The 12,120-nt window shown below is 41.1% G+C and overlaps 1 protein-coding gene across 2 annotated transcripts in view; it reads left to right on the top strand.

Annotated features, from left to right (window-relative positions):
* The window catches only part of plxna4 (plexin A4), a 384,761-nt gene that overhangs the window by 257,350 nt on the left and 115,291 nt on the right, over positions 1 to 12,120 (top strand). The window contains exons 6-7 of one of the 2 annotated variants that reach the window (XM_033975929.2): positions 663 to 786; positions 8,662 to 8,821. In XM_033975929.2, coding sequence (XP_033831820.1) covers positions 663 to 786; positions 8,662 to 8,821 — 284 coding nt within the window. The remainder of the gene's footprint in view (positions 1 to 662; positions 787 to 8,661; positions 8,822 to 12,120) is intronic. The other variant, XM_033975930.2, reaches the window with a different exon arrangement.

The following is a 12,120-nucleotide window of genomic DNA, read 5'->3' as shown; positions in this document are numbered from 1 at the left end:
GTGCTCGGGCTAAACCCTGCTCAAGTTACTGCGTGTGTGTACTCAAGTGTGTACTCCAGTGTGTACGCCTGTGTGTTGTGTAGTTGTGTACCTGTATCCAGTGGTGGATGAAGTACGCTATTTTGTTACTCAAGTAAAAAAAAGATACGGAGGTAAAAAGTTACTCAAGCAAAAGTATCACATGAAAAAATCTACTTAAGTAAAAGTGTTTAAAAATGTACTTTAAGAGTAAAAAGTAACAAGTGTAATGTAGTAATATTGATTAAAAACGATGCATATTTTGGTCAACAGTAACAATACAAATCAGTATTTAAATTGTTCTTATGAATTTTGTGTATTTTTTTTGTTGTTGCTCAAAGCCGAAGCTTGAACTCAAAAACTTTAGTCAGAATTTTTCCACAAACATGGTAAAAATAACTCCTCAAATCATATGAAAAGTACTTTTTACTTTTCAGCCCTTTTCACAAACATAGTGGAGTAGAAAGTACAGATACTGATCTCAAATGTAGTGAAGTAAAAGTAAAAAGTATCCACTTTATCAACTTAAATAAAGTTCAGATACCTAAAATTCTACCTAAGTACAGTACTTTACTCCGTGTACTTGGTTACCTCCCACCTCGGCCTGTGTCTGACCTGTACTTGTGTGTGTTTTTTGTTCTCAGGTGCACGAGGAAGGAGAAGTGTGAACGTTCCTCTGAGCCTCGTCGTTTCGCCTCTGACCTTAAACAGTGTGTGAGGCTCAGTGTGCATCCCAGCAACATCTCTGTGTCCCAGTTCAGCGTCACGGTGAGTCACTATATGACCTGTGTACTACGTACTATATGACCTGTGTACTACGTATTATGACCTGTGTACTACGTACTATGACCTGTGTACTACGTACTATGACCTGTGTACTACGTACTATGACCTGTGTACTACGTACTATATGACCTGTGTACTACGTACTATATGACCTGTATACTACGTACTATATGACCTGTGTACTACGTACTATGACCTGTATATTACGTACTATATGACCAGTGTACTACGTACTATGACCTGTGTACTACGTACTATATGACCTGTGTACTACGTACTATGACCTGTATACTACGTACTATATGACCTGTATACTACGTACTATATGACCTGTGTACTACGTACTATGACCTGTGTACTACGTACTATATGACCTGTGTACTACGTACTATGACCTGTATACTACGTACTATATGACCTGTGTACTACGTACTATATGACCTGTATACTACGTACTATATGACCTGTATACTACGTACTATATGACCTGTATACTACGTACTATATGACCTGTGTACTACGTACTATGACCTGTGTACTACGTACTATGACCTGTGTACTACGTACTATGACCTGTGTACTACGTACTATATGACCTGTGTACTACGTACTATATGACCTGTATACTACGTACTATATGACCTGTGTACTACGTACTATGACCTGTATATTACGTACTATATGACCAGTGTACTACGTACTATGACCTGTGTACTACGTACTATATGACCTGTGTACTACGTACTATGACCTGTATACTACGTACTATATGACCTGTATACTACGTACTATATGACCTGTGTACTACGTACTATGACCTGTGTACTACGTACTATATGACCTGTGTACTACGTACTATGACCTGTATACTACGTACTATATGACCTGTGTACTACGTACTATATGACCTGTATACTACGTACTATATGACCTGTATACTACGTACTATATGACCTGTATACTACGTACTATATGACCTGTATACTACGTACTATATGACCTGTGTACTACGTACTATGACCTGTGTACTACGTACTATATGACCTGTGTACTACGTACTATATGACCTGTATACTACGTACTATATGACCTGTATACTACGTACTATATGACCTGTATACTACGTACTATATGACCTGTATACTACGTACTATATGACCTGTATACTACGTACTATATGACCTGTATACTACGTACTATATGACCTGTATACTACATACTATATGACCTGTATACTACGTACTATATGACCTGTATACTACGTACTATATGACCTGTATACTACATACTATATGACCTGTGTACTACGTACTATATGAAACATGTGTGAGTGAAACAAAACACAACTCCAGGTCTGTTTTTGATGAGATAACGACATTATAACATCTAAAATCTCTCAATTTTGCGTGACATTGGACCTTAAAATTCGAGATAAAACACATTCAAACCACCGAGCTCTTGGTTACCGGTCTACAAACCTCCTAACCGACTGCGTTTTGGCTGAAAGCGTTTCGTCTGGCGCTCGCACAGCCGCACACTCAAGACACGTTACACTGCTGTATGTAAATGACTAATTGTGTGGTTACATCATTCTGCCGCCAGCCAAACGCTCTGTTCAAATCCTGACCTCCGCTTTCAGCACTGGCAACAATCCTCTCCGGTTTACATTTGAATTCTGCCCAGCTGTTCGCCGCCACGTTGGCTCCCGAACCTTCTAACGATGCGGATTATTCAGCAGCACCACTTGAATCGATAAGCGGCCTTTGACACGGCGGAGTTTATTTCATGACAGGTAAAGAGAAGGAAATTGTAATGTTCCTTCTTGAGTAATCATTATTATTTGAATATAACGCCGCGGTGGAGTGTGGGCGTCGTAACGGGCCTGCTGCAGAGGATGTGGAGTTTAATGAACACAAACACGTATACGCTGAGACTTCGCCGGATTAAGAAAATCACGAGATAAGACCAAATACTGAGATCGTTTTCAAACTTCCACTGTTGCAACTTCAAAGTACAAGAATGGATGAAGTATTACACAGTAGCTCAGTTGGTTGCGTTCGTCCACTGATCTGAAAGTTGGCGTTTTCGAATCCCGTTTTCGACATAAACGTCATTCTGTCCAGAGCAGGGCCGGTTCAGACTATAAGCGGATTAAGCAGCTGTTTGGGGGGCCGAGGCCAGCAGAGGGGGCCCTTACATTTGTATTGAAAATAACATAATATATCAACAGGGCTTGTGTGTTTACAGCAGAATAAATATCCCTCTAAAACACGTGTCAAACTCAAGGTCCCCGGGCTAAATGTGGCCCCCCTACGTCATTTTATGTGGCCCACAACAACATAATTTAAAAGGTTTGACTGTCTTAAAATGTCAGTTTATCAGTAGATACAGTTATACAGCCCCATTTTTACATCTATGGAAGTGTATATGTGATATTTGTAACTCGAATAAGAAATAAATACAGAGATGGTTAATGAACAAGTTAAAAAAGTAGTTTATTTTCATTACATGTGGCCCTTTGAGAGTGACCGTTTTGCTGATGTGGCCCTCGGTGAAAATGTGTTCGACGCCCCTGCTCTCAAACATTTACATTTGTTTTATATCTTTAGTAGTAAAATATCTGCTGCTGCTACGTTTGTTTTTGAGTCGGGCAGAGGTGAGGGCAGCTCTGTGTTTACACCGGAGCAAGGACCCGACATAATGTAAATGTAACCCCACCGTCGCCAACTGGAACACATTAAAATCCACAAAAAAACTAAGTAAAAACGTCTAAAATTTCTAAAATCTTGACCTCCCCCCTTATACGTTTGTGTTCTGTTCTTGTGACTGTGGTAGTTGTGATATTTTGGAGGTTTTCAGTCTGATTTTGTTCAGATAAACACAAATACAACTGGTCAAAGTGACGACAGCAGAGTCAGAATGTGTCAAATGTGAATCACCAATAGCTGAGCCGGGAGTCATCTGTTGCCGGGGGCCCCAGAGACAAATCCAGCTTAGGGCCCTCTGAAAGCTGGAGCCGGCCCTGGTCTAGAGCGCTGTTTATGTCGAGAGCGGGAATCAAACCGCCAATCACATCAGCGGACAAGTGCTTTACCAAATTAGCTCCGGTCGCTTACGCTGAACCAGCCGTGAACGCTCCCCTTTTCCGTGCCCTTAACCACTTTCGCAGTAACATCCACTCCCATTTCTGTTTTTAATGAGCGCTCAGAACCCGTTTTGAATCTCCAAAATGAATTCTAAACTGCTTCTCCTAAGGTCAAGCCTGAGTGCCGATTCTCGCCTGTTTTTTGGGGGGTCAGAGAGGCGTGTACAGCTGATTTGTGCTACACCTCGCTCTAATAATATTCATGAAGAGATGGCAGTTGTGCGTATATGTGTGTGCGTTCCAATACGGCGTGTGCGTTTAACCTTTTCCCAGACTGCCTTGGCTTACCTCGGGGCTCCGGTTGGTCCTCGCTATCCGGATGATTGGCGCGGCGGGCCGGGGGGATACAGGGTGCGGACAGGAGGGGAGATATGCGCTGCCTGACCTTTGTGTTATTAAATAGTGTTTTGGGAACTTGAACACTTGAAGGTAAAAATCAAATCATCTCAAGTGTAAGGTCGGGTTTATATACCACCAGATTTGCGGTTTCTCGACGCAAACGGTGACGATTAGTTTTACAAATGGGTGATATCTTCAATAAATAAATAAAAATAACTGTCTATCCATCTGTCTACCTAATTACAGTTATTTTTATTGCTCAAAAAAACCTTAAAAAATGTCAAAACCAGAGCTAGTTCGTTTTAAACAAGTTGCAGCCATCCAGAGTTATTCCTCACCATCCTAATTATTCACCATGATGAGTTTATAAGCGCTTTTCACAACTTTTACTGTCACTGTATAGCTAACGACAACTAGTATGTTAATGCGCACCTCCTGAATATTGGACAATAAAATGCTTTTGGATTAAATGCAGACCGTAAACAGTAAATAGTGGACTTTTCATTCATTTCATTTTCATTTTATTTATTTATTTACTTGTTCATTTATTTATTTATTTATTTCAAACACATGTATCGGGTAAACTTAAAGCACATTTCAAAAAGGAGTGGGAAGAAAAAAAACGTATTAAATCCCACCCTTATCTTCCATTAGGACAGGCATGCCCAAACTGTGGCCCAGGGGCGAAACGCGGCCCTTAGACCAGTTTTTCTCGGCCCTCAAGCTTCCAGATGAATTGGCTACATTACCTTAAACAATACTTTTTACTGTACATTTCTGAAAATCTACTTTAACAAGCCCATGTCAAATATTTAATGTGTCCCGTTGAGGATGTAAGCGTGAGTAAAGGTCTAGCAGTTCGGTCTAAGTTGTAATAATAACGCAGATTTGAAGTATTCACTGTATTCGCGATAAGTCTATGTTGTGTTTTTATATGTGGCCCTTAATGAGAAAAGTTTGGACACACCTACATTAGGATATAAATTAAATGCTTTCCTATTCAGTTGAAAAAATTGAAAAAAAGAATACATGTACATATATATACACCTATACACATATACACACATATACATACATTTTAACCTCCAGAGCTGTGTACACAAAATATCTGGACTGGGACGAGACACATTTTGCTCAAAAACATGCGAAAAAATCTAATACCGGACCTTTAATTCTTACCGTGAGCTGGGTTACCTCTCCACAGATCAGACCTGTAACGTGGAATAGTTGCCTCACTCGTTCGCTCGTTTCTATCCATTAATTTAATCACGTTTAATTCAATACCGTGGAACATCCCTGACGATGCAGTAACAGTAACGACGTCTCTATTAAAACGAGCACATGGCGTATCCCTGTCTGAAAAAAAAACGTAGTACACCTTCAAATACTTTTCGAGTTGTAACCAGTTGAAGTAACGCTTTTACGTGATCTGATCTTTTCCTATCTCTGGTTATGGGCTGTGTTAAAATCCGCGTTCTAATCAGAATGTACTTTACGGCCTGTCTTCCACGTGTGATGCTGTTTATGCAATGTATTTCCAAGTGAGCGATTTTTATAGAAACCTATTACTACCCACAGTGGTATTGAACTGGCTCAAGGTCTGTCCATATCTCGCGCTTAAGCAGAGAATAAAACCACTGACAGAATATAAAGGTGAGCGACGAGCAGCCAGCGGACTCAATAAGCTCTATTTAGAAGATTATTCCCGCTCACAAATGCGACGCCATCTTTTCATTAAAAAGCAATATAAAAACAGCAGAGGTCAGGGCTTCCGGTAGCATCGCGGCGTTTCCAGGTTCTCATCTGAATGTTGGACCACAGACTCATAATCGCAGCTGCGTGTGAAACCTGGCTGTGTTTCTCAATGCAGACTGTGTAAAGAAGTGGACTGAGCGAATGCGACGTCACCCGTAGCGTTCGGCGTCAGTCAAATGCAGCTCGTGGAAGCTCGTGGTTATGACGGAGGATTTGATCTGATTTGTCTGTTGTTAATGTTCACGTCTTGGTTTACAGACGCAATAGTGAAATAAAAATGCCACGATCCAGGATGTAGAGCGGGTTAATGCGAACGTTTTAAGGTCAAAATGGCGCAGTATGACACGCGGAGCAGATGCCCGAGCAGCGGCGCTACTCCGAGCTCCTCCCCCTGTCTCTAATGGAGCACCCAGCCGCTCCGCAGAAGAAACTCATTCAGACGCTTGTATCCGCCATCTTGTCCTTTCAGTCAGTACGCAAAGCTCATGGTCATAAGTGAGGCTAGGACCAGAGATCTAAACCAGGTCTATGTCAGGACTAAACCAGGTCTAAACCAGGACTAAACCAGGACTAAACCAGGACTAAACCAGAAACAAACCAGGACTAAACCAGGTCTAAACCAGAACCATAGAGTAGAACCAGAGATCTAAACCAGGGCTAAACCAGGACTAAACCAGCATTAACCAGCACTAAACCTGGGCTAAACCAGGGCTAAACTAGGACCATAGATGAGAGTAGGATCGGAAATCTAAACCAAGACTAAACCAGGACTAAGCCAGGTCTAAACCAGGTCTAAACTGGGGCTAAACCAGGACTATAACAGCAACAAACCAGGACTAAGCCAGGTCGAAACCAGGACCATAGATGAGAGCAGGACCAGAGATCTAAACCAGGACTAAACCAGGACTAAACCAGGACTAAACCAGGACCATAGTTGAGAGCAGGAATGCAGTTTGACCTGTAAATCGAGAGCTTTGCCTTTGGACTCAGACACTGCACTGATCCAACTTTCAGTCTCACGCTCCATCCCTCACTCACTCCAGATACTTGAACTACGAATCAATTACAAATAAAATGAATAATTAGATCACTATGACAAATTAAGTCTTATATAATTAGCATTGCGTATTATGGCAGATTTAAATCATATCACACAGGCATTACTTGAACATTTTACATTTTCCCAATAAAAGACAAAATAATTATAATATATTGAAATTGAATGAGGCTTAAATCACATCACCTTATCGTCTTATCCAGTCCTAGATTCCATTCTAACTTTTATCGTCCACATAAGTCTGAATATTCGCTCACTATAATAAACCCATCCATTGAATTGATGGCGTTAGGACTAGCGTGATGGCCTGTAAAAGTGTCACTACTTGAGCTTAGTGTCCATCTGCAGTGAGAGTGGAGATGTTTTAATCTCATAAAGGAGGAATCTGAGGCCATAGACTTGTGCTCTATGTGTCCCTGGGCAGTGCTTTGGCCACTGACCAGTGTCCAGATGGCTCTGCTCACGCCGCACGAGCAGATGTCGCTGCCAACTACATCACTAAAACTGGACTTGAAAGAAATGCTAACTTATCACATCTACTGCAAAGTCACACAAATGCAGGTTTTTTATTGGTTTGGTCCTGTTTACGTCTGGTCTATTTCTGATCTAGTCTTGGTTTTGCTCCGGGTTTAGTCCCACTAGGCTCTGTACACAGTAGCACGCTAGCTAGCTCACTTGAAAGAAACGCTAGCTTATAATATCTATTGCAAAGTCATACAAATGCAGTTTTTTTAATTAGTTTGGTCCTGTTCTAGTTTATTTCTCTTCTAGTTCTGGTATTGTCTTGTTTTTTTTCCGGGTTTAGTCCCAGTTTAGTCCCACTGGGCTCTATACACAGTAGCACGCTAGCTAGCTCACTTGAAAGAAATGCTAACTACTTATCACATCTGTTGCTAAGTAATACAAATATAGTTTTTTTTAATAGTTTTATACTGCTTATAGTCCTAGTTTACTTCTGGTCTAGTTTTGGTCTTGTTTTTGTTCTGGATTTAGTTCCAGTTTAGACCCGATAGGCTTTGTACACAGTAGCACGCTAGCTAGCTCACTTGAAAGAAATGCTAACTTATCACATCTGTTGCAAAATCATACAAATATAGTTTATTGGTTTGGTCCTGTTGTAGTCCTAGTTTAGTTCTGGTCTAGTTCTGGTCTAGTCTTGGTTTTGTTCTGGGCTTAGTCCCAGTTTAGTCCCAATAGGACAGGGGTGTCCAAACTATGGCCCGGGGGCCAAATGCTGCCCTCAGACCAGTTTTTATCGGTCCTCAGGCCTCCTTCTGAACCGGCCCAGTTGATCATAAGCAGCAATTTTAACAGCAAATTAAACTATTTCTACCACTATAACATTAAACATCACATTGCAGTGAGATACAGACATAAAATGAATGTGTTTTAAGCCTTATTAACACACAGCGGCTCTGTCCATGCTGTGTATGAAACGCCGCACTGAGTTGATCACCGGTCTGTGGCCCTCTGCTTCAAATATGTTTTGAGATGTGGCCCTCGATAAAAAAAGGATAATCTTAATGACAGTATCTTTACCCTGTGTGTTTGTGTTCTGCAGTTGGTTCTGGAGGCCCATAACGTCCCTGACCTCTCTGCTGGAGTGAACTGCACCTTCGAGGATCTGACTGAGATGAACGGACTCGTGGAAGGAAACAGGATCCGATGCTCGTCTCCAGCCAAGAGGGAGATGCCACGGATCATAGTGGACAAAGGTAAAGGTAAAAGCACTATCTTTTCAGCTTTTTTTTCAACTTTAACTTTATATTTTGAGTGCTTAAAGGTGCTGTTCTCTGATGTTAACCATCTTCAAACAGACAGATACAGACAGATATAGATTTCACATTGTGGCAGTGGTCCAAACTAATTCCAGACTACTTTTGTAATCTGAATAACCTGATTTGTTGGAACAGTGAGGTGATACGCACGTTTCACAGCTTTCTGATTCATTACAGCACTGCTAGCAACAATTAGCCTGCTAATACGACGCCTGGAACACTGCTACCGGGTTTGTGCTCGATAAATTGTAACAAAAAATGTCATATTTAAATGCACACTCTAAATACTCCCACAGTAAAAGTAGTCCCAAAGTCATGGCCTGGTTGATCAGAGATACTGTTGGGGTTGTAGGGTCAAAATCAAAATCCAGCGTTTTTATTCTAGACAGCAGTAAAAATACTATGTTTGGCAAAAGATGAAGTTTAAAGCCTTTAAATAAGGTTGCTCACCCAAACCGCTTCTTCAGTTCTGGTCAGACCTGATGTCAAAGCTGAAATTGACTTTCACTGTAAAGAAATACATAACGACACTGCAGCTTTGTGTCGTCAAACCAAGACGGACATCGAGAACTGTTCACATTATACAAAGAGACAGCAAACAGAAAGAAAGTCGGACTGCAGATGGCGCTGTTGTCCTGCCTCAGATGGTAGGGACACAGCTGACCGGCTACGTCACAGCAGCATCACGTGACTATAAGTAAAAATATCAAATCTGTCATCGCTAAATTGCTCAGTGAATGCTGCCGAGTGATGGGACTGTAGGTTCTTTTATGGGATCCGATTCTTATGGATCTGTTCGTTTCAAAGAGCCGTTCAGAAGGCTGGCTCTTTTACTATTTATTTATGACAGAAGCCAATGTGAGAAGTATTTTTTTTAATGTCTAAACTAACCACAGAGAGAAATGAGTCGTTTAAAATGGTTCAAACGGAGAGTGGGAGTGAGTTTAACCTTTGGAATGATGAAGAGTCTAAATAAAACATGGCACTACAATAATAATAATTTTAAAACTAACCGTTGTTTTAATGTCAAATATTTTTTGTTTTTTGATTTTTGGGTTTATTCAGCTTTAACCAGAATAAAAATGCATGGAAATTAGAAAGAAGAAGATTAGATCCGGTTCCAACCATTCACATTAAGGAACCGTTCAAAAAAACTTCTCTCTTCATCTTTTTTTACCAGTAGATGGCAGATCTGAAACCTGTTCCCCTCGCCCCTCTTCTGACCACGCCCACTTCCCCTCACCTGGCCCCTCCCCCCTCACCTGGCCCCTCCCCCCTCACCTGGCTCCTCCCCTCTCACCTAGCATCATCCCACCTTTGTTCCACCTCACCTGTGCTCTCTGACCTTCTGTCCACCCAAAGCTGTCACGCTGTCAGCTTTCAGTAACATCGACACCCTCTAGTGGTGATACGTGAGAACACAACATGAGCGCGTCGGCCGGTCTAATTACAGACAGTAGCTTTAAGCCGTAAACACACACAGAAAAAACCCAACATCTCTATACTATCTCCAGGAAGCAGCGCCTCATTAGCATTAGCATTAGCATACACCTCCTCTCCCGCGCTGTCCCGAGGCACGGTTCTGCGTCTCATTTTGAGTTTCTTTCATTGTCTCCGGGTGGGCCTCGCAGCACCGCCCCAGGACACATTTACACTGAATGAACAGTACTTATCAGCGCACTTTGAGATCTACCCTTTATAACCTGCGTAAGTAGATCAGCTCCGGGGGGAATCCGGGGACCTCATTTAAGCAGAGTTCAAACACAAACAAACTGTTAGGAGTAAGACTGGTGCGTGTCGATTCAGCGCCAGGAGGTGACATACAAGTGCGGTCTTTTTTATCCCATCGCAACTGAAAGTGATGAATCATATTTCGAAAACAAAAAAAACAAACAAAAAACAACACAGAATTTGCAAAGGAGTTGTTTTTGTGCGCCGTTTGCCCTCCGAGATCGAGGTATACCGTCGTAAATTTCGCCGCAGTCGCCCACGATCGTCAGTGACTCATGCAAAACTACAAGGCCGTAGAAGTGAGGTGGAATTATGAATGTGTTTTTTTTTTAGACAAAGAGAAGCAGTTATGTAATATTCATTGTGAAAGATTTGGGTAGAAGGTTGAGGTGAAAGCTGCGAGGAACAGGTGGACGACGGGAAAAGCAACGAGGAGGTTTGGTTTGGGGATGTAGTGGAAGTGGACGCGGAATTTGTTATCACTTTATTTACAGTTTTAAGTATATTCAGCTGTGAAATACAATACTACTCTTAAATACTGTACTTCTAATAAAAGATTTGGGTGTCAGAAAGACTTAAGATTTACCAAATTTCTTACAAACTAATTATAAACCGTTGTTTTTATAGCGATAAACAAGGATTTGCATAGATTTTGAAGTTTAAAAGTCCATATTACACTATTTTCTGATCTGTTTTAATGTTTTTTCCATATCACAAACAAACCTGGAGTTGTGTTTTGCTTCATTCGCACATGTTTAACACACAAACTCCGCACATTTAAGTCGAGTTCTTCTTGTCTCAAACTGAAAACGCTCTGTTCCACCTTGTGATGTCACTAGGTAATACAGGAAGTAAACTCCACACACCTTCACTAGAAGAGTTTGGATCATTTCAGTGCCTGGAATTGCCCGTTTCTTCTGAACTAACGGTAAAAAAAGTAGCTGTTAACTTGAAAACTACCACTTCATGACATCATAAGGTGGAGCTGAGCGTTTTTGAGCTTTGGAGATGTAACAGACTAATAATAAAGCGTTACTGAAACATGTGTGAATGAAACAAAACACATCTCCAGGTCTGTTTTTGAGGAGGTAACAACATTATAACAGTCATTTTTTGCGTATTAGATGACCTTTAACCTCCAGTATAAACTCAATCCAAATGGCAGTACTCCTGAAATTGCCATATCCCGGTGGAAAGAGCTGAACGTTCCTTTAGGGAGCGGGACAAACGGATATCAGACTTTATTTGCCGGTGAAATAGCCTCTGGTTCTGAGCTCATCTCTGTTTAAGATATGACTTCTATTCTTCTCAGCTGGTTCTACGTCTTTATTGGAGTAATGAAGATTATTAAGTAAAGTGGAAGCAAATGGAGTTTAAAATGATAAAAAAAAAAAAGACAAGTTCCCTTTTTCCAGGACTGAATTTGTGATAAGAAGCTGTGGTCACAAATGAGAGAGTTGGCGAAATGTTAACGGGATGAATTTAACTTTGAAGATCTGGCAAAAAAAAAG

The sequence above is a fragment of the Periophthalmus magnuspinnatus genome, chromosome 12 (assembly GCF_009829125.3).
Source record: "Periophthalmus magnuspinnatus isolate fPerMag1 chromosome 12, fPerMag1.2.pri, whole genome shotgun sequence".
In the NCBI taxonomy this organism is placed as follows: Eukaryota; Metazoa; Chordata; class Actinopteri; order Gobiiformes; family Gobiidae; genus Periophthalmus; species Periophthalmus magnuspinnatus.
This window is presented reverse-complemented; position numbering and strand designations above follow the sequence as displayed.